At 64.7% G+C, this 24,431-nt stretch overlaps 3 protein-coding genes across 22 annotated transcripts in view; 1 reads left to right on the top strand and 2 right to left on the bottom strand.

The window, feature by feature from the left end:
* RBFOX3 (RNA binding fox-1 homolog 3) overlaps window positions 1–13,890 on the top strand; it is a 135,852-nt gene extending 121,962 nt beyond the window's left edge. For 9 of the 19 annotated variants that reach the window (XM_056505979.1, XM_056505987.1, XM_056505981.1 and 6 more), the window contains exons 5-15: window positions 6,250–6,501; window positions 7,014–7,151; window positions 7,515–7,568; window positions 8,067–8,159; window positions 8,989–9,049; window positions 9,231–9,284; window positions 9,754–9,886; window positions 10,288–10,327; window positions 10,870–10,931; window positions 11,271–11,349; window positions 12,658–13,890. In XM_056505979.1, coding sequence (XP_056361954.1) covers window positions 6,250–6,501; window positions 7,014–7,151; window positions 7,515–7,568; window positions 8,067–8,159; window positions 8,989–9,049; window positions 9,231–9,284; window positions 9,754–9,886; window positions 10,288–10,327; window positions 10,870–10,931; window positions 11,271–11,349; window positions 12,658–12,660 — 969 coding nt within the window. In that variant the 3' untranslated portion in view covers window positions 12,661–13,890. Of the gene's footprint in view, window positions 1–6,249; window positions 6,502–7,013; window positions 7,152–7,514; window positions 7,569–8,066; window positions 8,160–8,988; window positions 9,050–9,230; window positions 9,285–9,753; window positions 9,887–10,287; window positions 10,328–10,869; window positions 10,932–11,270; window positions 11,350–12,152 lie in introns of all 19 variants that reach the window. The other 10 variants (XM_056505990.1, XM_056505985.1, XM_056505986.1 and 7 more) reach the window with 4 other exon arrangements.
* Window positions 13,891–14,807: 917 nt separating this feature from the next.
* On the bottom strand, window positions 14,808–19,011 carry ENGASE (endo-beta-N-acetylglucosaminidase). The gene is made up of 14 exons (XM_056505972.1): window positions 18,896–19,011; window positions 18,580–18,656; window positions 18,292–18,493; window positions 17,867–18,015; window positions 17,625–17,782; window positions 17,392–17,540; window positions 17,084–17,249; window positions 16,658–16,761; window positions 16,342–16,450; window positions 16,068–16,240; window positions 15,712–15,866; window positions 15,524–15,626; window positions 15,321–15,435; window positions 14,808–15,228 (listed from the first exon to the last, which is right to left on the bottom strand). The coding sequence occupies exons 1-14, from the start codon at window positions 19,009–19,011 to the stop codon at window positions 14,824–14,826; spliced, it is 2,181 nt and encodes a 726-aa protein (XP_056361947.1). The 3' UTR covers window positions 14,808–14,823.
* Window positions 19,012–19,520: 509 nt separating this feature from the next.
* On the bottom strand, window positions 19,521–24,190 carry C1QTNF1 (C1q and TNF related 1). Of its 2 annotated transcripts, none has more exons than XM_056505994.1 (5): window positions 24,052–24,190; window positions 21,682–21,817; window positions 21,287–21,457; window positions 21,045–21,172; window positions 19,521–20,769 (listed from the first exon to the last, which is right to left on the bottom strand). In XM_056505994.1, exons 3-5 carry the CDS (start codon window positions 21,442–21,444, stop codon window positions 20,219–20,221), a joined length of 837 nt encoding a protein of 278 aa, XP_056361969.1. In that variant the 5' UTR covers window positions 21,445–21,457; window positions 21,682–21,817; window positions 24,052–24,190; the 3' UTR covers window positions 19,521–20,218. The 2 variants fall into 2 exon arrangements, with proteins under 2 accessions (XP_056361969.1, XP_056361968.1); XM_056505993.1 differs by having other exon boundaries at window positions 21,287–21,437; window positions 24,052–24,166.
* Window positions 24,191–24,431: the final 241 nt, after the last annotated feature.

Raw genomic sequence — 24,431 nt, 5'->3', positions numbered from 1 at the left:
TTTTATAGGTATATTCCTATTTTTGTGCTACAGTGATGGGTGAATGAGTAGATTAAATTAGATTTAGTATCTGTCACTCTTTAAAGCATCACATGCAGTTGGGGGGGAATAACAAAGAAAGGCTAATTAGGAGAGCGGGTGCAGGCCACCCCCACCAGCTCCACCACCCCTGGCCCCTGCTCAGGGGCAGCATCCAAATAGGAAGATGCTCTGAAACATGGTTTTGCTGTGCCCCCTGGAGCATCCCAGCAGGTCAGGAGTTTGTGGTGGCCACCACAGTGCTGTGGGCATTGCCAGTTCCCAAATTCCCAGTTTCCCAACGAGCCCTGCTGTGCCCAGCCAGGATCCACACCCAGCTTCTCACCACAGCCTTCAAACAGCTCCTGTGGAAAATCAAAACTGCAGAGAGAAGAGTGGGAGCAGGCGACAGTGGCAGCTTATTTGTGATCTGCATTGTGTGGGGAGCCCTTAATTAGAGGTAATTAGACTAATTAACTTGCAAATGAGAAACTCGTCTTTTTCTCCTTTTCTTCTACAAGAAAAAAATAGAAGAGAGGAACAACAAGATAAATACTGAGGCTAATTGCGTTGTACCTGCTGCAGACCCCTCAGCCATGAGCTCCTCTGTGCCACCAGCCTGGCGCTGTGTGCCATCCCTGTCCTGTGTGGCTGTCCCCACCCAGGGCTGGGCACACTGCGGTGTGTCCCTCGGTCCCTGCTGCCACCAGCGAGGGTGCAGCACAGGGACAGTGGCCCCCACGGTAAGGTCCCAGTGGCCAGGCCTTGGCAGTGCCCAGTGCCACAGGGGCTGGCTGCAGCCTCGTCACTGGCACAGCCAAAGCCAGCCCAGCCCAGGAGGGAGCAGGGACGTCCCCTCTGTGACACCTCCAGGTGCTGCTCCCAGCTCTTCCCTCGTGGCATCTCTGCTTTCCCCTCTCTGTGCTGCCCACCCCGGGGGCTCTGTTAGCACAACCCGGTTCAAATGTCTGATTAGTCTTTGGGAGATCGAGGGGTCAATTTTCCACAGCTCCTTCCTCTCCATTTAACTAATTTAACTGCACGATTGTTACAAATTTCATTTTATTATAGCGCTGCTTCTCAGTCCAATTGAATTACCAAAATCTCATTTTCTCAGAAGTGCTGAATATGTAATTAGAGGAAAAATTATGCTCCTGGCTGCCTATTAGAGAGGGCTGTGAGCAAGCACTGCCCGGGCACACACGTGGGTCTGTGCCATGGGTGCCCACACCGTGTGGGCAGGCGAGTGCCACCTGCAGCTGTGCCACAGCCCAGCGTGGTGACAGCGGTGTGACACTGGCAGGGACTGTGGTGGGCTCTGGGGGCTCTGCAGGTGCAGGGTGCAGCTGGGTTCCTGAGCTCTGGGATGATGTGGGGGTGGCAGTGCAGCTGCTCTGGGCTTGTAGGAGATACGAGGCCAGTGGCCACTGATGGCACTGCTGGCAGTGTCTGGAGCTGTGTGTGCAGCTGGGCTCTGGCAGCTCCTGGTGAGGGTTGCAGAGCCCCAGCCCTTCCCAGCAGGGGAACAGCAGCTGCCTCTGGAGCAGCAGGCCGTGCGTGGGCATCTGCATCCGACACTGGTGCCTGCAGGAGGATGCTCCTGGGCACTCGGGCTGCCCCAGCCCGTCCCTGGCCTCTCCAGCCTGCCTTGTACCCTGTCACAACCTTTTGGTGGCACCGGGGACCAAGCACTGCCGGGGATCCAGGTGTGCAGAGCTGTGCCCCGAGGGTCGGGCGGTGTGCCCCGGCACTGCTGGCAGCTCCAGGAGCCCCACGGGAGGGGGGAGCCGGGGCTGCCGCCGTCCCGGAGCTGTGTGTGTGCCCCGATCCCCGCGCTGCCGGGCCAGCGGCACCGAGCCGTGCCCAGCCGGGCTGTGGCCGTGCGGGCGGGGGTGGCGGGAGCCCCCCCAGCACCCCCCGTCTCGCCTTGGTTACACAACATTATCATTTCATAATACTCTGAAATATACATGAAGTTGGCTGAATGCAGATGAAATTGCACCATTTACTTCATGAATATTTCATGAAGCCTCAGCTCCGAAGTTTCCAGCTGGCAGAGCCGGGAGCCGAGGCCGGAGCGTGGCCCCGGTGCCCCGTGCCGGAGGTGACAGGGACACGCGTGCTGCTGTGTGCCCGGGCCAGCAGCCTGGTCTGGTCCCCACTGCCGGATGTCACACGGCTGCCACCGCTCCTCTGTCCTCCCCGGGCTGCGGGGACACAGGGGCAGCATCATCCGGAGCCCAGGTGGCCGAGGGCAGGAGCAGGGGAGGGGATGCACAGTGTGTGGCAGCCCAGACAAATGGTGTTTGCCACGCCAACAGGCTGCTCTGCTTCCTCCTGCCGCTCCTCCTCCTCCTCCTCCTCCCCCTGGGGTCCTGCCTGCTCACTGGAGCTCTCCTTTCCCCCCGCAGCATCCCTGAGATGCCATCACCAGCCTCTCACCCTCCTGAGATGCCATCAGCCTCATTCCCTGCTGCCCCTGCTCCCTGCAGCTCCTCACTGCTTCCCTGCTTCCTTCCCCATCGTCCCCCAGCTCTCTGGGATCACTGCAGCCCCATTTCGGGGGAAGCAGCCCCCCCAGCTCCTGACCCCCCCAGGGTGGCCGGGCTGGTCCCTGCAGGGGCACCCTGAGCCCCTGCCCGTGGCCAGGAGCTCTGTGCCTGCACAGCGCCGGGCACTGCTTTGTATGGATGGCACAGCTTTTGGGGTAATGAAATATTTACAGGTCAGTGGTTTTGTGAGAAATGACAGGGATCAGTCAATTCCTTTTCAGGGAGTAATTTCCTTCCCCTCCATGGCCTGTGTTCCATGTTGACAGTCATTAGCATGGGCGAGGGCTGATCTGGGGGGACGTGTCTGTCACGCAGACGAGTCGTGCTGGGCACCGTGGTGCCTGCGTGGGCCCAGGATGCCTGGGGGCTCCCTTGGGCCGTGCCAGGACCCTTCTGCCTCCACTGGGGCGTTTACTGAGTCTGTCTCTGCTGCTCAGCACAGTGCCACACCGCCCTGCTCAGGGCAGATGGTCTGTCAGTGTCCCTGGCTGCTGCTCGCTCCCATTGCGTGCTGGTGGGCACAGGGTCCCTCACAGGAGACATTTGGACTTGCTGAGCACCCTTCCCTGTGCTCAGCAGTGACCTCAGCTCCCTCACCATGTGGCAAGGGTGTGCCCTGGCATCAGCAAGCAGGCAGGAGCCATTCCAGGTCACAGGAGGTGTTTTCTGCCTGCCCTGCCCTGCCCGCAGGATATGCTCGCTGAGGCTCTGCAGCTTGCAGGAGCGCCTGGAGGGGCTGTGTGTTTGCTGTGGTGCTGCGGGCCCCTCTTTCCTCCCTAAAGCAGTTTTTGGTTCCCAGGGTGAGGAGCAGGACAGCCACAGGCAGTGGGGATTGCTGCCAGGGAGGGGAGGGGAGGAGTGGCAGGGCTGTCTGCCCTCTGCAGTTGCTCTGGCACTCCACATGTGGCTTCACCCAGCTGGACGTGTGACCAAAGAGTGCTGTGACCAAGCAGGGTCAGCTGTGACCGGGCAGTGCCATGCCATGGCTGGACAGTGCCATGCCATGGCTGGACAGTGCCATGCTGTGACTGGGCAGTGCCATGCCATGACCATAACCTGTGCAGTGCCACCCTGCACCATCAGCAGTGTGCAGGCAGCACGGGTAAGGCACAGAGCTGGGAGTTGCCCTGGGGTCAGGCCAAGGCAGCAGTTCATGAGGCTTGGAGGCAGCTGGCACATTGGTGGTGGCTGTGGTTGCAGCAGGGCCATGCCCTGGGCACTGCTGCGTGGCACTGTCACTGTGCTGGCCTCTCCTGGCCCAGGTTTGGTGGCCCGGTGCTCATGGCTGGCAGCTGCCTCATGGTTAGTGCAGGCTGATTGCTATGACCCGTCCTCTGCATCCCGGGGCTCCTGGCACGTTATTCCCTTAAAAAGGAGCAAATGTGGGAAAGGCGTCGTCAGCCCCAAGCTGACAGGCACAATCACCAAAGTGCCGTGTCGGCAGGAACCGGCCCCACGCGCTAAATGACTTGAAAGGAAATGGCCTGGATTGTGCTGAGGAGGCAGTGTGGGGGAGAGAGCAAGTGGAGCAAACAAAAAAACTTCATTAATTAAAGAAACCCGTTAATGAGGGACATTTAATCAGCTAAAGATGATATCTACCCCTTGCCTGCTGCGGCAGCCACTGCACAGGGCTGGGGGGAGACTGAGCCGTGGGCAGGGCAGAGGGGACACCCGGGGGACACGGCGTGGGGACACCCGGGAGACACCCGGGGGACACGGCGTGGGGACACCTGGGGGACACTGGGCAAGGGACACTGTGTGGAACTTGGGGTCCCTGTCCCAGCCTCTCTGCTGGCACCCCTGGGGCAGGGCTGGTTGAGCACAGGCTCCTGCTGGTACCTGCCCAAGCAGGGGGGCACAGGGGTGCTGGGGTCCTGCCCGTGCCCCATGTGCTGCCAGCTTTGCTCCAGGCTCGGGCACTAAACTGATCTGTCTCGTTTTAAATGAAAAAGGCTGTTAAGGATCAGAATTTCTTTTACTGAAGGTGTCGAAAGCACCATGTGGGAGCATCCCTGTGCCCCGGGAGGGACAGGTGCTGGCAGAGCAGGGGATGTCCGTCAGAGCCCTGTCACTGTCAGAGCCCCTGTCCTGGGCCAGCCCTGTGCCACAGGCGCCCCGAGCTGGGAGCACCCAGGGTGCTTCCTGTGGGCTGCAGAGGTGGGTCCCCAAGGACCCCTGTGCCGAGACCCCGGCGGGCACAGGGTCCCTCTGTCCTGCCGGGTGGAATTAGCAGCTGGCTGTGGGCAGGAGTGGCGTGGGCAGCTCCCGGTGCCCATCCCGGGATGCGTCGGGCTGGCGCGTCCGGGCGGCTGAGTCAGCGCTGCCGCCGCTGCCGTGACGTGCGGATCTGCGGCGGGGCTGTTCCGTGTCCCCGCGGGGTGTCCCTGTCCCCGTGAGGTGTCCCTGTCCCGCCGGGTGTCCCTGTCCCGCGGGGTGTCCCTGTCCCTGCCCTGTGTCCCTGTCCCTGCTGGGTGTCCCTGTCCCGCCGGGTGTCCCTGTCCCTGCTGGGTGTCCCTGTCCCCGCGGGGTGTCCCTGTCCCTGCTGGGTGTCCCTGTCCCTGCCCTGTGTCCCTGTCCCTGCTGGGTGTCCTTGTCCCCGCCGGGTGTCCCTGTCCCTGCCCTGTGTCCCTGTCCCCGCGGTGTGTCCCTGTCCCCGCCGGGTGTCCCTGTCCCTGCCCTGTGTCCCTGTCCCCGCGGTGTGTCCCTGTCCCCGCGGTGTGTCCCTGTCCCCGCGGTGTGTCCCTGTCCCTGCCCTGTGTCCCTGTCCCCGCCCTGTGTCCCTGTCCCCGCGGTGTGTCCCTGTCCCTGCCCTGTGTCCCTGCTGCCACCCTCACACCCTGCGGGCTGGGGACAGCAGCTGCCAGCGTCCCTCCCCAGCACAAATGGGTGACACACACCATTAGGCAGCTTGTCTGTGCGGGCTGAGCCACAGAGGGTGTCCCAGGCCCAGGCTGCAGCAGGCTGTGAAGCATCCAAGGGGCTGCAGGCGCTGCCCCACGCCCTGGCTCTGCCCTGGCTCTGCCCTGGCTCTGCCCTGGCACTGCCCTGGCACTGCCCTGGCACTGCCCTGGGGGTGCAGCTGTGCCGGCTGCAGGTGCAGCACACACCTGGGCTGTGGGGATGGACAGTGGGTGGGTGGGTGGGTGTGCAGCCTGGGAGCCCCACACCAGCCCCAGCAGCCCTCGGCCTTTGGTGTGGGTACAGCTCACCCCGTTTGACCACGGCGGCCAAGGCAGCTGCGTTAGAGCAAAGGCCCTAATCAAATATTTAGCAGTTAATTGATCCCTGTCTGGTGTTTGCCAAGGGACCATCAGCATCCCTCCCAGCCTGCCCAGCCACTGCTGGTGCTGTGCAGCTCCCAGCCTGATGCTGCTGTGCAGGGCTCCAGAATGGGGCCTGACCAGGTCTCCCTTCCCGAGGAGGGATATTCAGGAGCCAGCTCCAAACCCTGCGTGGAGGCCTCTGTCCTCCTACCCAGACCCCAGCGCCCTGGGCAGGCAGGGGTAGGAGCAGGAGAGGATGGATGACCCCAAAGCCAGCACAGCACAGAGGCAGCGCAGGGTTGGGGGGACACCCCAGAGGTTGGGGTGCAGTGGGGTGAGCGGGGCTGGCTCGGAGAGGAGCAGCCCCCGGGGCTGTGCAGCAGCTGAGGGGCGCGGTGCCGCTGTCTCGGCAGGGAAACCAGGACGCCACGGCCCCGCCGGACGCGATGGCTCAGCCCTACCCCCCCGGGCAGTACCCCCCGCCCCCCCAGAACGGCATCCCCGCAGAGTTCGCCCCGCCGCACCCGCACCCCACGCAGGACTACTCGGGGCAGAGCTCGGTCCCGGAGCACGCCATGAGCCTCTACACACCAGCACAGAGCCACAGCGAGCAGCCCGGCAGCGAGGCCAGCACGCAGCCCATAGCAGGGACACAGACAGCGCCGGTAAGGCGGCGCCTCGGGGGCTGGGGCGCTGGGGGGGTTCTGGGTGGGCACTGGGTGGGCTCAGAGCACTGAAACAGGCACTGGGGCACTGGGGCAGTGCTGCTGTGGGGATCCTGGCAGTGCCAGAGCTCCCAGGAGGGTCCTGGGGCAGTGGTGCTGTCTGGCCAAAGTCCCACAGGGTACCAGGCTGGGTGTTTTACCATCACTCCCCCTCACAGCCCCCCATCATTTCTCGTCAATTCACTTGCCTGGCTCTGCTCTGTGGGATCGTGGCAATTATAGGGTGGGAATGCAGCACCAGGAAGGCGCTGAGCTCAGCACCTTCCAGTCCTTCCACACGGTCCTGAGTGCAGCCTCTGCACCCCCATAGCCCCAGCATCGTGGCCCTGCTCACCAGGAGGGAGGGACACTCGTGGGGCAGTGCCAGAACCTGGGGACCACAGGGTGCAGGGTGTCCCCATGGGGACACGGGGCTGGCACGGCCAGGGCTGATGGCAGCGGTGCCCCTGCAGCAGACAGACGAGGCGGCACAGACAGACAGCCAGCAGCTACACTCCTCAGACAACACAGACAAGCAGCAGCCCAAGAGGTTACACGTCTCCAACATTCCCTTTCGATTCCGGGACCCCGACCTGCGGCAAATGTTTGGGGTGAGTCAGTCCCTGCCCCGTGGCACATGGGGACCTTGGCACTGTCACCTCCCAGGGCCTGTACTGCCCTGTGTGTGCAGTGGGGAGTGACACAGAGCTCTTGTCCCCCTCCACTGTCCCCTTCCCTCATTAGGGCTCAGAGCAGTGCCTGCTAATGAAGTTTTGGATGACGCTCCCCAAGTCCTGTCAGAGTGGGAGCTGTGGGAGGGACAAGGGCTTTCCCCTGCATGACCCTGGGAGTCCCCAGGTCTGGCCCCAAGGCAGCCCTCTGCCCATCCCTGGCACAGAGCCCCATGCCAGCAGCTCTGGGTGCAGGGCCAGGGGCTTTGCAGGCACTCACCCCTCTGTTCTCTCCACTTGCAGCAATTCGGGAAAATTCTGGATGTGGAGATCATTTTCAATGAGCGGGGCTCCAAGGTGGGTGATGCCCATGGCCAGCACGGTACAGCGAGTCCTGGGGAGGGTGTCAGTGGAGCCAGGCTGCCCAGCAGCGCTGTGTGTGACCTGCTCTGCCCTGCTCTGCAGTCCCAGGGGACCCTGGCGTGCTGTGCCCCATGGGGACAGCCCTGGTGCCGGCTGGGGAGGTCGTGCGGGTCCCTGCGCCCGGCTGGAGGGAGGAGAGGGCTCGCTCTGTCTGCCACGGGCAGCTCGTGTCCCTCTGTGTCTGGATGTCTCTGTTGTATCTTCCCTGCTTTCTGTGCCCCTCTCCCAGACTCTTCTCCCAGCTCGTGGGTGACTCTGGGGCCTCAGCCAGGACCCCTGTGGGGACCCCAGTCCGGGCTCTTCTTCTCTGCACTGTGGCAGCTTCACCTCCTGCGCCAGCTCTCCTGATTCACCCCCTCTCTCTCTCTGTCCCCACACCCTCTCTCTGTCTCTCTCTGTCTCTTTCTTTCTCCTTTTCTCCTCTGCTCACAGGGTTTTGGGTTTGTAACTTTTGAAACTAGCACAGATGCCGACCGGGCACGGGAGAAGCTGAATGGCACCATCGTAGAGGGCCGGAAGATTGAGGTGCTCAGATAAGTGTGCTGTGCCGTGCCATGCCTGCGTGTGCCCTGTGTGTCCCCTGCCCTGGTGCCCCAGGCAGCCATGCATGTGTCCCTGAATGTGGCACGGCAGCATGTGTGCCAGCTGCCGGGAAGGGCAGGCGTGGCACCAGGAGTGTCTGGCCCAGAGGGAGCTCCCAGGGGCTCGCAGGGCCGGGGTGCGTTCTGCACAGAGCCCCGTGCCCGCAGCAGCCAGCCCAGGCTCTGCAGGGAGCTCTGGGGCTCTGCCCCGCATGCCACCCCCCTGTTGTGTGCTGGGAGGGAGGATCCACCTGCAGCTCCACACCTGCAGTGCCAGCAGCTGCCCAGCCCCAGAGGCTTTGATTTCTGCGAGCTTAGCACAGGGATCAGGCTCTGCCCGTTTGCCAGCAGCTCCTCGCTGGTGCTGGCTGGTGGTGGGAAGCTGGGTGGCACATGGCAGAGGGAGTGGGACAGAATGTCCCCAGCAGTGCTGATGGCAGAGAGGGAGCCTGGCAGGGCACAGCAGTGCCCCATGGACGAGGAAAACGCCGTCCAACAAAATGGGGCAGGAGCTCAGGGGCAGCATGTGGGGCTCACCTGAGCATGGCACCGCAGCTCTCGGGGCAGCAGCCACCAGCTCACACTGCAGCAGGGAGGCTGGGCTGGCTGGAGGCACGGGCAGCTCTGTGGGCAGCGGGGTGCTGCAGGCACAGTCTCGTGTCTCTGGTGCATCCTTTGCTCCGAAGCAGCAGCAGCAGCAGCAGCGCTGAGCTGGACCACGGCCTCAGCAGCTCCCCGTGCCCCAGGCACTGAGCCCCTCCCTCTCTCTGCAGGTGAACAACGCCACGGCCCGGGTCATGACCAACAAGAAGGTGGCCAACCCCTACACCAACGGTAAGGGCCAGTGTCCAGAGAGCAGGGGGCAGCAGGCAGGGTGCCTGCACAGAATGCCCTCCACACCTGCAGGCAAATGGGAGAGCAGCCCTCATGCCCTCCTCCTGCCTGGGGATGGGGCTGTTGTCCCTCAGAGCACCATGGAGAGTGCCCTGTCCTCACCTGCTGTCCCTGCCCACAGGCTGGAAGCTGAACCCAGTGGTGGGAGCAGTCTACGGCCCCGAATTCTACGCAGGTAACGTCAGGCTGCAGCAGTACCTGCTGTGGGTTCCCCCAAACATCAGCTCTGCACTGGGTCTGCCGCTGCACTGTGCAGAGAGCAGTCACTGGGCCCTTTCCCTGTCCTTCATACCTGCCTGGACAGTTCTATCCTATCCTATCCTATCCTATCCTATCCTATCCTATCCTATCCTATCCTATCCTATCCTATCCTATCCTGTCCTGTCCTGTCCTGTCCTGTCCTGTCCTGTCCTGTCCTGTCCTGTCCCGTCCCGTCCCGTCCCATTATCCCATCCCATTATCCCGTCCCATTATCCCGTCCCATTATCCCATCCCATTATCCCATTATCCCATCCCATTATCCCATCCCATCCCATCCCATTATCCCCTCCCCTCAGGGCCATGTCCCTGCCGGGCTCTGTGTGCCCGTGGGGGCCGTGTGGAGCTGCTGAGCAGAGCCCACAGCTGTGCCGTGCCTCCTGCAGTGACGGGGTTCCCGTACCCCGCCACGGGGACGGCCGTGGCGTACCGAGGGGCGCACCTGCGGGGCCGAGGCCGTGCCGTGTACAACACCTTCCGCGCCGCGCCGCCGCCGCCGCCCATCCCCGCCTACGGCGCGTGAGTACCGGGGCTGCTGGCCCGGGGCGGGCTCTGTCCCTGCCCTTCTCTGCCCTCGGGGTGACCCAGAGGCTCAGGATGCTGTTCCAGCCATGGAACACGGGAATAATGCTTTAGTGGGAACTGTGTCCCAGTGCAGGGGTGGTGGCGCTGGGCACAGACACAGCCGTGCCCATCTGTGCCTGCCTGGCCGCTCCCAGCAGAGATCCTGCCCTGGGGTCCTCCTCTGGCGTGCCCTGCCCGTGGCTGTGCCCTCTGTGTGTCCCCAGGTCCCTGCCCAGAGTCCCAGACGTGCCTTTGCCCGTCAGCTGTGGGGCTGGGGCAGCTCCCCGTCCCCTGCCCTCACCCCACCTGCTGGTGCAGGGGCACGGCCGGGCTCTGATCCTCTGCCTCATTTCCAGGGTCGTCTACCAGGACGGGTTCTATGGAGCTGAGATCTACGTAAGTGACACTGTGCCCAGGACTGGGCTGTGACAGGGACCCTGTGCCAGCACAGGGGCAAGTGGCACACACAGGGGCAAGTGGGCTCTGCCCCCTGCAGCCCTGGGTGGGTGCAGAGCATGGACACGGTTCAGCTCCTCCAGAGCAGTCTGGTGGCACACACCACAGGGCTCTGTGCCCAGCCCTGTGCCCTGGCAGCCCCTCGCAGCACTTGTGCCAGGCAGGATTTACAGCCCCGGCTCCTCACAGCCACGTTTAACCTCTGTCTGAGCAGCCAGCGGCGAGATTTCAGGCGGGCACCGAAGGATTTATCTAACGTGACACCTCATTAAGGCGAGCGGGGAGGTGACAGTCTCTTCTCTGGAAATTTAATTTTTTAAGGTTAATGTTTGTGAAAGCCCCTGGGGAATGGTAATGAGGGTGGTGCGTGCCCAGTGGCACTGGCACCAGCTCCCACTAGTCTGCAGTGCCATGGGGCACCCAGCTGCCCCCAACCCCACCCCCCAAGTGGGTGCAGCCCCTTACCAGTGTCTCTCCTGCAGGGGGGCTATGCTGCCTACAGGTACGCCCAGCCCGCAGCAGCAGCAGCTGCCTACAGTGACAGGTAAGCACTGGGCATCACACCTGGGGAGCTCCGTGCCCCCTAGCACTGCCCACTGACACCCCCAGCTCCCTGTGCCACCCTGCACTGCCCACTGACACCCCCAGCTCCCTGTGCCACCCTGCACTGCCCACTGACACCCCCAGCTGTCAGAGCCAAGGGACAGGGCAGGGTCAGGCATGGGGAGGGTGTCCTGCACACGGGGACCCCTTGCTGTGCTCAGGGCTGGCAAGGGGCAGCAGGGAGGTCCCGGGGCTCCCAGGAGTGGCTGGGAGGGAGGGCTCTGGGGGGGCCAGGAGCCCCCTGGCTGTTGGCACTAACCCGCAGCGCTGTTGCTCCTAGCTATGGCAGAGTGTACGCAGCTGCAGACCCCTACCACCACACCATCGGCCCCGCCGCCACCTACAGCATCGGCACCATGGTAAGAGCAGCCCCTCGGCCTTCTCTGCTCCCCGAGGCTGCAGCCAGCCCAGGGGGGTCTGGCACAGCGGCCGTGGGGCCCTGGGCACGGGGCAGGTGGGAGGGGAGAGGGAATGGCACAGCCCCTGCCTGGCTCTGTCTGCAGGAGAGGAACCCCCACCCTGCACCCTGCCCCTCACGCCCTGCACAGTCCTGCCCCCTTCCCGGGGGCTGCCTGGTCAGCTTCCAGACCCCCTCTGTCACCCCAGAGCAGGACAGTGTCCCCAGGGCCTCCATGCAGCCACACACGGGTCCTTGCAGCCCCTCACACCACAGCTCTTGGCCAGCTCTGACAGCATCAAAGATGAAAAATTGCACTCACGGCTGGGATCGCCAAGCCCACCTGTCTTTTTCTGCCTTTTTTTACTCCCTTGGCACCCCCAGCCCTGGGCAGCTGCTAGTGAGGGGCCACGGGCACTACATCCTGGGGTTTCAGCTCAGTGCCACGGCAGGGATGGGGGCAGCTCCTAGCAGGCCTGGCACAGCAGTGCCACAACTGGGGCGTGTGGCAGCCCCTGCCCCCAGGGCCCGTGGCCACCACCGAGCCCGGGCAGCTCTGGGCACCTGGCCCTGCCTGCCCCTCACAGCCCAAGGACAGCAGTGATGTGGTGTCACTTGAAAGAGCAGAAAAAAAAAAAAAAAAAAAAAAAAAAAAAAAAAAAAAAAAAAAAAAAAAAAAAAAAAAAGAAAATTAAAAAGGGAAGATCTAGGCTTTGGCTATCTCTGAATACTGATTGGCTTTTTTTTTCATCTTTGATGTTGCAGGCTAGTCTATACCGAGGAGGGTACAGCCGCTTCACTCCCTACTAGCAAGACAGACCCAGCCCCCCCACCACTGCCCCCGATGCTCACTAGCACCAACCCCCAGCAGGCAGACAGAGCCGAGGCCGAGCCTGCCGAGGAGCCGCGGGTGCTGCCCGGGGCGGGCTCTGTGCGGCGGCTCCCCACGGCCATAGGGCTCCTCGTCCTGCCGCCCGCCCGCCTCTCCGGGACCGCGGGGACGGGCCCGCAGCTCTGTGGGGTCCCTGTGCCCGGGATGGGCAGGGGGCTCAGCCTGCAGGCGCTGGGTGACAGCAGCCCCCCGAGCAGCCCCTCTGCCCCCGTAGGAGAGAGAGGAGCCGGCTGGGGATGCTGCCAGCGGGGGGACTGGCCAGGCGGGCTGGGGTCGGGATCCCGGGGTTGTGTGGTGGGCTGGGCTGGCTGCGTGGGCTCGCTGGGCTGGTGGCCGTGTGCCCCAGCGAAAGACCTGCCTCTCTTGTTTCTGTTGTAGTGAATCCGTGGCTGTTTCCTTCTGGGACCAGGAAGGGCAAAAATAATCCACACACACACAATCACAAAAAAAAAAAAAAAAAAAAAAATTAAAAAAAAAATAAAAAAAAAGAACCCCAAAAATATAAAAATTAAAAGCAAAGCAACAAAAAAATCATCAAAAAAGAAAAAAACAAACAAAAAAGAAACAAAGGCAAGCGGCAGCAGCCAAGTGAGTCCCGCGTGTCCGCACCCGCGGAGCGAGCGAGTCCCGGAGGAGCCGCGAGCAGCGGCGAGCGGGGCGCGGCCGGAGGGACCGCAGCGCCCGGCCCGGCCCCGGCCCGGCCCCGGCCCCGGCGGGCAGGGAGCCGCTGCGGGCGGGCGACAGGCTCCGTGGGGCCCTCACCTGCCCAGGTGCAGGCCTGGGCGCCACGTCTTCCTTTGCCCGGCGCAGCAGCGCTGGGGCGCCGGCGGAGCGCTGCGCCCTGCCCGGCTGCGGGGCCGGCTGGCGGGCCGGGACCGGCCCGGTGCCCGAGCCCCGAGCCCCGGTGGCCAGCAGCGTGTCGAGTGTGCGGAGCCTCGGCTCCAGGCGGGGCCGGGGCGGCTGCGGTGCTGAGGTAGTGCAGAGGACGAGCCTCTGCCTTTTAAAGGGAATTTTTGTTAAGAGGAGCTTGCAACTCGCTTGTGACCCTTCCCCTTCTTCCTCCCTCCTTCCCTGACACCTGCGCTCCCGCCCGGCCTGGGCCAGCCCTGAGCAAAGCTGGGCCAGGCGCTGCCCCGGCCCGCTCCCGCTTGCTCTGTGGCACGGGACAGGCCCGTGGCCCCGTCCCTGCCTGGGGCAGCAGGGTGCCCCCAGCCCTGGTGCGGGTCTGGGCCGCCGCGTCACCCGCAGGGGACTCGCCCAAGCCACGGGCACACGGGCACTGCGGAGCCGCCCCTCAAACCTCACTTTATAGTCTGCAGACGCCCCCGAGCCCCAGCGATGAGCTCCCCCTTTTCTATGCCCGGTGTACATAGCCCCGGCCCTGCCCCTGTACAAAGCTCCGTCCATCGCTGTACTGGCTTCTCCCTTACAGCACCCCAGGGCTGGCGCCGGCCCATCTGTATGCTTCAAAGTGTGACCATTCTAATAAACAGTAATATTATTATTATTATTATTATTATTATTATTATTATTATTATTACAAGGATTATTATTATTATTATTATTATTATTATTATTGAAATTATTAATAAAGATTTCTTTCTTCAACCAGGGCGACTCAGGCTTTGACTGGTTGCGCTGCGGGGGGCACGGGGCTGTGTCTGGTACCGTGGGCAAGGGGGCCAGAGCCTGTGGGCCAGTGGGGAGCCCTTGGGGCCCCAAGCCAGGGGTGGAGGGCCCTCTTCTGGCTGGGCCAAGCCCTTCATTCCTCAATCCATCAGGTAACATGTTCCTGAGCGCCCCAGGAGCAGCAGCTCCACTGCTGGCGTTGGTGTCCCTGGGGGAGCCCGCATTGTTTGGGGACAGGGCTTGGGACCCTGCTGCAGGAGTGCTTGCCTGCTCCTGCCTGCTAATTGCTTGCTCACCAGACTGTGAGAAAATAATTGCTGCTATAAATTTTCCCTCCTCCTCACAAGATGCTCAGGGGAGGCAGCGTAGGCTGGCGGCACTGGGCTGGGTCCACGTTAATGAGCACAGTGGTCACCCATGCTGGGCTGCTCCTCGGGGCTGCTGCAGAGCCTGTGCTGGCAGCTCCCACCAGGCTGAGCCCTGAGGGGCCTGTGCATCTTGGGGGCTTAGGGCAAGTACCCCCAGCCCGTGGGCAGACAGCTTGAGGCAGTGAGGCTGCAGGAGCTGGTGGGGTTCTCAGAGCAGGTGCCCCAGTCTGGGGTCACACATGTTGGGGGTCCCTGCCAGCCACTTACAGGGTCCTTGTCAGCACCCAGTGGGCCCCCACGGCCGGGGCTGAGCACAACCACAGGGGTGGGAGGAACGGGTGATGAAATGCAGCCCATCACCAGCCCAGGGTGATGAAATGCAGCCCATCGCCAGCCCAGAGTGATGAAATGAGCCCATCACGAGCCCAGGGTGATGAAATGAGCCCATTACCAGCCCGGGGTGATGAAATGCAGCCTCCCTCCGTGTCCCCCGCCCGCAGCCCACCCAGCACACGGAGCAGACATGGCAGGGCTGCGCCACAGTGCTTTAATGCCCGTCTGGGGCGGTGCCGTTGCCTGGGGCAGAGTAGACCAGCACCAGGCGGCCCCAGCGCTCGGGGTCCACGGGCAGCTCGTCCTGCAGCACGGGTTCCACCAGCAGCTCCAGGCGGCAGGACTGTCCCGGCGCGGGCCGCGGCAGCGGCAGCCCCACGGCGCGGAACAGGCAGCCCTGCGCCAGCCCCAGCAGCTGCGGCGCCGTCTGCCCCCGGCGGCACCGCGCGCCCTGGCTCAGCACGCGGAACCAGCGGGCACGGCCCGGGGGGAAGGCCCAGCGCAGGGTGAGGCTGAGCGAGAGCTGCTCGGGCTCGGGGCCCTCCTGCCACCAGAGCTGCGAGGCCTCCACGCCGAGCACCTGCGGCGGGGACGCCGCCACGCTGGCCGTGTCCAGCACCTGCGGGGAACCACAGCACTGCGGGTCAGAGCGGGCACCCCCGCCTCCCCAGAACGAGGGGCGCCGGGGCAGGGGTCCCCACGAGCACGCACCCGGATCTCCCCGAGCAGGCAGCTGAAGGGTGTCTCCTGCAGGCTGGGCTGCTGGCGCGACACGATCAAGGACAGGTCTCGTAGGCTGCAGTCCTGCAGCTCCAGCTCGTAGCACCTGAGAGGGAGGAGGCAGAGCAGGAATGGTGCCGGGGAGCCCTGGTGTCCCCTGCCTGGCTGTGGACACGTGCAGGCAGGGCACTCACCGGCTGGTCCAGCCGCGGGAGCCGCGGTGGCAGGCGGCGAGCAGCTTGGCCAGGAAGGGCGGCGGCGCCGGCAGGAACCGGGGGTGGTACCGGCCGTTGGGCTCTGCAGGAGGGAGCCAGGTCAGGGCGAGGGACTGAGCTGCTCCCACACTCCACAGCAGGAGAGCACGGGGGGACAGGCTCCTCACCGGGCAGGGAGGTGGGGTTGCCCTCGAAGCAGATCCCCGAGTCCCAGGTGGTGACCTCCAGTGCCACTGTAAAGTCATCGGGCTGTGGCCCCTCCAGCTTGTACAGCAGGGTCAGGAAGAGCTTGGGGGGGGCTGGCATCTGCAAAGAGAAGAGGCTGATGACCCCAAATCCACCCAGAGAGAGACAGAGACAGAGAGAGAGAGACAAAGAGAAGGTGCATTGTGTTAGGTGTGCTGGGCAGTGTGGGCAGAGCCTGAGCTCGCCACAAGGCCCTGTGGCAACACAGCTCGGGCCTGCAGGCCAGGCCATGCTGCGTGGTGCCAGCGCTGGGGAGGGGAGGGGACCCGTCACTCACCGGACAGCCACGCGCTCCTCGCCAGGGGGAATTGTGCCCTGCAGCTGCAGGGAGCTGCCTCCACTCCAGGCATCCTGCAGGCAGCAGCTGGCACTCAGCGTGCCCTGCTGCTCGGGGTACAGTGGCTGGATGTCCTGCGCGCTCAGGTCGTACCACGGCCCAGACTCTTCATCCTGCAGCACAGGGAGAGCTGAGCCGGGGCAGCCGAGAGCAGGGACACCCCTGCCCAGCCCAGCCCAGTCTGACCAGAGCAGACTTGTCACCCTGCACCCACCTTCCCGTCCAGGAATGTGCTGGTGCCCATGCCCAGGCAGAAGGAGGTAGTGAGGGGCAGTGTGCAAATGCTGTGCGTGGGCAGGTACTCAGCCAGCGAGCCCCAGAACCTGGAGGCAAAGGGAGGTGTCAGGCAGAGCCCCCTGTTACGGTCACTGCCCTGCACAGCCTCAGGTATTGCCTGAGCTGGGCAGAACGGGGCTGGCTGGCTCCTGGCCAGCAGCCATGGTGTTCTGACAGCCCTGTCCCTGTGGCTGAGTCCCACCACCCCCCAGCCCCCCTGAGGCAGCCATTCCTCCCCCAGCACCTGCCCTCACCTGTTCTCGTTCTGCAGGAAGTTTTCCTTCCCCAGCTGCTCGTAGACCCAGCCAGGAGCGAAGATGGCTGCGGAGAGGCCGAACTGCCGGATCAGGCGCAGCGACTGCAGAACGGAGCCGTGAGCAGCACGGGCCAGGCCAGGCAGTCACCCTGTCACCCGTCCTGGCCCCGCTCCCCCCAGCTTCCACTCGCCCCACTGTGGGGCAGACACCACAGGGATGTGCTGCAGCATCGCCCTTTTCAGGGATGGCAGCACTGGGATCCTCCAACTCCCTCGTCACGCACGGCCAGCACTCTGGGATCCCTCACTCCTTACCAGTCCCTCCCCAGGTGAGCAGCCAGCACAGCACAGCCCAGCAGGGCCATCAGGGGAGCTCAGAGCCCTGTGCCAGGGGAGGTCCAAGGTCACACCTGGTGACACTCACCTTGCCAGTGTCGAAGCCACCACCAATCACATCCCCACGGGCAAAGACATCAACGCCAACATAGACGTCGTTGAGGCGTGGACCCGCCAGTCTCTGCGTACGCTCCAGCTGCTCCTCCTTCCAGTTGTAGTTGGTGAACAGCCCGTCACAGGCATCAAAGAACACCCTGGGGACAAGGGTCCGAGTGGCAGGGCAGATGCTACGGTCACGCAACCTCACCAAGGGCCGTGCAGGTTGTTCCTGACTGACGCCGTGCTGGGTTTGGGGTGGGCTCACACCCCCTGCCCAGGGAGCTTTGCCAGCCTCACCTATTCTGATCGTTCAGCTCGTTCTGCCAGCTCAGCGTGCCATCCTTCAGCACGCTGTCGTACCAGATCACCAGTCCCCCCGGCACGGCGCTGTGCACCCGTGCCGTCAGCTCCCGCAGGAACAGCGGCAGGTTGCCCACGGCTGCCGCCTGCCAGGCGAGAGCAGACACGGGTGGGTGAGGGCACGGGGCAGGGAGGTGGGCAGGGAGAGGCAGGGGGCGAGCAGGACTCACGCTCAGCTTGTTCTCGATGTTGACCAGCCAGCCGTCGAAGCGGAAGCGCTGGGCAATGCGGGCCAGCTGCTCGGCCACCGCGCCGAACGCCTCCTCGCCGCCGGCCAGGAACGCCTCGCACAGCTTCTCCCCATCCGTCCACTCCGTGATGAACGTGCCTGCGGAGGCAGCGAGAGTCAGCCGCGCATCCTGGTGAGCCCAGCTCCCTGCTGGGGCTGCCCCAGGCTCGGCCCTGCCCTCACCCAGCACGGGGACGCTGTTCCGGTGCGCTGCGTTGGTCCAGACCACGGGCGGGATGGTCACGGTGTGGTGGCTGAAGTAGACGAAGATGTCGATGTAGCGCCAGTGGTAGAAGACGTAGGGATTGCGTGTGGCCGAGCCCTGGATGAACCTGCAGAGGGAAAAGGGTTGGGCAGTGCAGGAAGGACGCTGGCAGATCCTGCGGGGCTGGGTAGGAGCCTGACTCACAGCTGGAGCCGAGCAGAGCTGTGGCACTGAGCCACCTCTGAACATCCCAGCCTGAGCAAGGTTCCCCAAGCTCTGGTGCCAAGAGCCAATCACCCCATCCCTGCTCACCCACAGGACACATGTCAGGCAGAAACAGGAGTGCTGTGGGGTTGGGGATGTTGAGCTCCACTGTCACACCTCCCTTGCACCCAGTACACACCTGTCCTCCAGGTAGCCACCTCGCATGTCGTGGCACACCAGCGTGCGGGGCCGCCTGCTCTGCAGCGGGGGCTGCCGCCTGGCCAGAGGCACGGCTGACACATTGAACTCATCGTCGCTGTTGGGCTGCCAGGCCAGCAGCTCCTCCAGGCCGGACAAGAAGAAGCTGATGGGCTCCGTGGTCTTGGTGTCGAAGTACCGTGCTGGAAGGACGGGCAGAGGGTTCGGGGTCAGCGGGGAGCAGCGAGTGCACTGCCCCATCCCGGTGCCTCTCCGGTGCCTCCCTCACCTGGCAGCGGCTGCGGGCGGGCGCTGATGGTGTCGTGCAGGACAGTGGTTCCCTGCATGTCCGCCGACGGCTGGAAGCTGCCCCGGGAGGTGAGTGTGGGCCGGGCCGGGCCGGGCCGGGCCAGCACCGCGGCCAGCGCCGACCGGGCCCTGCCAGCCCGGTCCCAGTCCCGGATCCCATTGAATCCCATCACCGTCCCCATCCCGGCCCCGGATCCCATCCCACCCCGTCCCCATCCCGGCCCCGGCCCCGTCCCCATCCCGGCCCCGGCCCGTCCCCATCCCGGCCCCGGTCCCGGCCCGGCCCCGCCGTGCACCTCCGCCGGCGCCGCGCGGCCCGCTCGGTCTCGGCCGGTTCCCCGGTGCCGGGCTCGGTGCCCGTTCTCTTCCCGCGCCGCCCCGGCCCCTCCGCCGCCTCCGCCGCCTCCGCCATGGCGCTGCCGCCGCCGCCGCCGCCGCACTGACGGAGCCGCCGCCGCCGCCGGGCCCGGCTCTCCCGGGGGCGCGGCCCCGCAGCTCCGCCCGCCGGCCCGCACCGCCCCGGGACCGCCCCGGGACCGCCCCGCACCGCCCCCCGGGCCCGGGATGGGCTGCGTGCGTACTGGGATGGACTCGGTGTGTGTCCCGGGATAGGCCCCGTGTGCCCTGGGATGGGACCGTGTGTCTCGGGATGGACTGTGTGTGTACTGGGATGGGCTGCGTGTCCCGGGATGGGCCGAGTGTGTCCCGGGATGAGCCCCGAGTGTGTCCCGGGATGAGCCCCGAGTGTGTCCCGGGATGAGCCCCGTGTGTGTCCCTCTCCAGGGACAGTTTGCTCTTGGCTCTCCACCCCCAGCTCAGCAGCACCATGCCAGCCCTCGGCTCTCGGGGAGCCCCCGCACCCCAGGAGCAGAACCGAGTCCCCGGAGCCTCCCCACACACAAAGCAAGAGGACACCGAGGGTGTGAGCAAGGCTGGGAACGTGAGCTGTTTAATGTGGCACGAGCTGAATGCGGGGTCAGCACACTGGCTGCTACTGCTGCATCTACACAAACATGAAGCCTGGCCAGCAGATAACCTCAGGGAAGAGGAAGTGGCTGAGGCCAAAGGCCCCACGCCCAGGGCTGCTGGTGGGGAGAGAGCCCTTCCTGAGCAGAGGCTGCGGTGAGCAGTGACGGAATCTGCAGAGGGAAGTGATGCAATTCTCTCCCCACAGGGAACCCAGCCCCACTGCGACCCCTGCAGCGTGGCAGGAAAGGGCCCTGAGTGGTTTGTTGCCCTTCCAGACGGCGCTGAGCCCCACTGAGCAAGGAGGAGCACGGTGTGAGTGTCTGCGCTGCCTCGCACCAGGGCACCACAGTCACTGCTCCGCTGCTGCCAGCTCAGCCAGGCTGTGCCTGGCAGACCCAGCTCTGCCGTGGGGACAGGGGCTGAGCTCCCAGCCCACCCCGGCTGAGCTGCTGCTTCCTGGTCCCTAATGTGGCAGCGGCCTTAAACTGCTCCAACTCGTGCAGGTGTGTGTGTTGGCCTTGAGGCGCTGCAGTGAGGGGATTCACACACTGGTGCAGCTGCTGGGGGTAGTGGCACTAGGGTGACTAACAGCACGACGGGGGTGGCACTCCTGGGATGAGAGGCACAGGGGCACAGGAGGGGCCAGGTGCTCAGGGGTCCCCGCTGTACTTGATGAGGTGGCCGCTGAAGGTGATGTAGGTGTCGTACTCATCGCTGAAGACGGCGTTCTCACGCTCGCCCTTGTAGAGCCGCACCCAGACCTCGTCCTGCTCCCTCAGCTCCAGCATGACGCTCTGGCTCTGCATGATGCTGCGGTCGCTCACCTGGGCGTACAGGATCACCACCTCCGCCCCGTTGCGCATGATGTGCAGGTACGTCTCCTTCTGGTTCCAGGTGTGCACGTTGAGGCTGAAGTAGTAGATGCCGGGGATGTAGCAGTAAAACTTGCCCGTGAACATGTTGAAGTGGTCGTAGAGGTTGACGAACTCGGTGTCGAAGATGAGGGTCTGGTAGTAGTCGTTGCTGTGCAGGGGTTTCTTGCGGCCCACGGAGAAGGCGGCGTAGTGGCTCTTGCAGCGCTCGCCCGGGGCGCCCATGCTGCCCTTCTGTCCCTTGGGCCCCGCGTGGCCCCTGCTGCCGGCCACCCCCGTCTTGCCGAACTTGCCCTGCATGCCGCGCTCCCCACGGTCCCCCTTCTCTCCTGGGCAGAGCAGGAGGGAGAGTTGGGCTGTCAGGGTCCACAGCTGAACCCAGCACCCCAAAAGCCCCTTCCCCGGGGATGGATGGAGGGAGCAGGGACCCAGCAGTCCTGCCCCAAGTCACACCCCTGCCCTCGGTCTGTGCAGGGCACAGGAGCACTGGCACCACCCCAGTTTCTCATTCCCTGTCTGGGCAGGAGCTGGCACTGAGAGCCCAGCTCAGGGCTGGGCCCGGGGCAATGCTGACAAGGCAGTGTGGGGTCCTGCCAGCCCTCACCTTTCAGGATGGTCATGTTGATCTGAGGCATGGGCTGGTACTGGGGGTAGAAGCGCTTTTCGGCGGGGGGGCAGCAGCGGACACAGCGGGGCTGTGGGGCACCATCAGCCTTCTGCTGCTCTGTGGCCCTGGCAGGCAGAAAGCAAAGCACAACAGGGAGCTGCAGGGGGGCAGGGGCCCTCTGCACTGCCAGGGCTGCCCTGGCCCCGCTGCAGAGCACCCTGGCTCTGGGGTCCCCTCACCTGGCAGCTTGCTGCTGGGATGGGGCCTCACTGGGGTCCGTCCACCACCGCTGGTCAGGGATGGAGCTGCTCTGGCTCCCCACAGGGCAGGGCAGCAGGAAGATCAGCAGGACACCATGCACCCACAGCCCCTCCATGCCTCGGCAGTGCCCTGTCATGTGCCAGGGACAGCTGAGGGGGACAGGAATGAGGAGACTCCCAGCCCAGCCATGCCCTGAGCTGGGACAGGAGCTGTGCACTGCCAGAGCCAGGTTCTGGCTGGGCTGTGGAACAGTGTCACCCCAGTGTCAACTGGGGACACCTCCGTTGGGGTAGTTCAGGGACTCTGGGCTCACCAACACAAGGGCTGGGGTCCTGCAGCCCCTGAGCCCTGGCACATACAGAGATGGGATTACCTCAGGAGCTGAGAGTGGAGCAGAGCAGCAGCCTCTGACCGGGCCAAGTCCTGGACCAAGTGCTGCTGCTGCTGCTCAGCCTGGCTTCAGCTGCCTCCCATGGACGCCCAAGAGCAGCAATTTGGGATGTCAGCACCTGAAAAATTACAGACATTTCTAGTTACCATGGGGCAAATGCCAGGGTGCAGCCCTGCCTGTGTGTGTGACCCCAAATGCACACCAGTCCTGTGAGAGGCTCCTGTCCTGGGGGCTGCCAGCCCAAGGGCTTGCAAGGGGACAAGACCCACTCCTCCAGAAAGAGGGACGTGGGCTGGCTGCCACAGGGAGAAACCTTTCTGAGAGCCCACACCCTGTATGGGGCCAAAACCAATATTTGCAGTGGTGGTGGCACCGTGGCCCAGCCCGGGCGCTCTGTGACCCCTCCCTCTATTATCAAACCGTATCTGCTGGAGACGTGAGGCCGGGCACGAAGCTGCTCGCCCTTCGGCCCGAGGTCAGCCCTGGCCAAACAGGGGCGTGGCAGTGCCCGGCGGCGCTGGGCATCCCGCGGCAGCGGGGCCGGCCGCGGTGATGGGATGGGATGGGATGGCGGCTCCCGGGTGCTATCGGAGCCAGGAGCCTCCCTGGGCTGGCACACGGGTGTGGCCCTCGCCGTGCTCCCCTCCCAGCAGCACCGCCCGGCTCCGCTCCGCGGCTCCGCGGGACCCGCAGCGCCGAGGGCCCTGCGGCCGAGCCGGCCCATGGCGGATTTTGGGGCACGATCCCGTTGTTTTGGTGCTCGCCTGCTGTCAGAGCACGGGTGGCTGTTGCCGCTGTCCCCAGGTGGGGTCCCAGTGACCGTGCGTGCTCCCGCTGCGGGCGCGGAGGGTGTCTGAGGCCGGGGGCGGATGCCTGGAATTATGAGTCACTGGAGCTGGGGAGGGGTAGGAGGGATTGGGAAAGGCTCCAAAGGGCTTTTCCTGGTGCTCAAACCCTCTGCCGAGGGCCTGGCCCCTTCACACACTTCCCGGTGTATGGCCTCTGTCTCCCATCCCGTTGTCTCGGTGCTGTCGGGTGTGCAGGGAGGCAGAGGAGAAATGGATCCATGGATAGAAGCGTGGAGGGGCCAGCCAGGGGTTTGTGAGCAGGTGTCACCCAGGGGAGCCTTGGCCCTGGCTCTGCTGGCCCTGCCTGGCCTCCAGCTGTGCCAGATGTGCAGCACTGACCACAGCAGGGAGCATGCGGGGCTTTGGGAATCCGGTGGCTTTTCCCCAGCTCTGGGACCATCCCAGCAGGCATTCCTCCGGGACCGGCAGCAGGCTTGGCCCTGGGGAGCAGCCGTGTCCCAGGGAGCTGCTCCACGAGGAGAAACCCTCGAGCAGGAAGTTCCCGGGTGGAGGGCAGTGCTCCCGGGCTGTGGGGAGCAGAGGGCAGCGTGTGGTGCACGCAGGTGCTGTCAGCAGCACACAGGGTTTGCGGGGCCCCCAGCGTGCCCCCCTGCTCCCTGAGGGTGAGCTGGTGCCCACCTGCACACACAGCCCTGCCGAGGGACGCGGGTTCCCGACAGGGCTGGCTGTTCTCCAGAAGCAGCCCGAGATCTGAACTCAGTGGCTGCAGAAGCCTTGGGACCGCAAGTCAAAACATCCCAAAATACATTCCAGATGGAGATGAAGACTAGGATGAAACAGAGCAAACCCTAGGGGAGGGATGAGGGGCTTGGGGCAGTGTGGGGGCAGCAGGACCTGCACTGCCAGCTCTCTGTCTCTGTTTAGAGTGGTGGATACAAATTCCCTGCCCCACAGCAGCCAGAACCGCTGTGCCTCTGGGGTGGTGCTGGTGGGCCAGGCCCCCCATGTGCTGCTGCAAACGCTGCAATGGTTGCAGAGCCCTTTTCTTTCCCCTGGAGCAGGGCAGACCCGGCCAGCAGCATGGGGCAGATGTGGGGAAGGAGCATGGGGTAGTTGCAGCCCTCCAGCTTCGGGAGCATCAGCAAAACGTTGTTCTGGGGACCCCAACAGGCAATGTGACCTCCAAAGAGATGCTGAAGGTGAGCGTGGGCCTGGTGTGTTCCTAGCAATAGTTTTTTTGGGAACGCAGCTGGGGCAGGGCTGGGGGGGATCTGTGTCCTCCCAGAGCTGCGGTGGGTCGGGCTGTGCCCCCAGACCACTGCGAGGCTCAGCCCTGGGGTCCCCACTGCCCCTTGGCAGGCAGGGCAAGGGCCTCGCTCGGCCGGGGGGGCACAGGGACCGACACCCGAGCGCTTGTCGAGGCGGAGCCGCCTCCCGGTACCCGGCACCACCTCCCGGTACTCGGCACCGCCCGCGGATGGGAGCGGGGCGCGCTGCAGCTCCGGGGGAGACCGTCAGGCTCCCAAAGCTGCCCCCCACCTACCTCTGGGGCCCTGGAGCATCGCCCGGGCCGGCGCGGAGCCTGCCCGCGGCCGAGCGCTGCCTCCGGCTCCGGAGCCGCCTCTCCCCGCCCGGGCCGGGCGGAAATGCACTTTTTGGGAGCGCGGGAGGCAGCGAGGCACGGGACGAGGCTCGCAGCCCTCCCCCGCCAGATGTGCGCCCGCGGCTGCCTTAACCATGTGTGCTCCCGGACCCGCCGCTGTCCCGTTCGTGCTCCCGGGGCCGCCGCTGTCCCGTTCGTGCTCCGGGACCGCCGCTGTCCCGTTCGTGCTCCCGGGACCCGCCGCAGTCCCGTTCTTGCCCCGGGACCCGCCGCTGTCCCGTTCTTGCCCCGGGACCCGCCGCTGTCCCGTTCGTGCTCCC

Source organism: Oenanthe melanoleuca, chromosome 18 (assembly GCF_029582105.1).
Source record: "Oenanthe melanoleuca isolate GR-GAL-2019-014 chromosome 18, OMel1.0, whole genome shotgun sequence".
NCBI classification, from domain to species: Eukaryota; Metazoa; Chordata; class Aves; order Passeriformes; family Muscicapidae; genus Oenanthe; species Oenanthe melanoleuca.
This window is presented reverse-complemented; position numbering and strand designations above follow the sequence as displayed.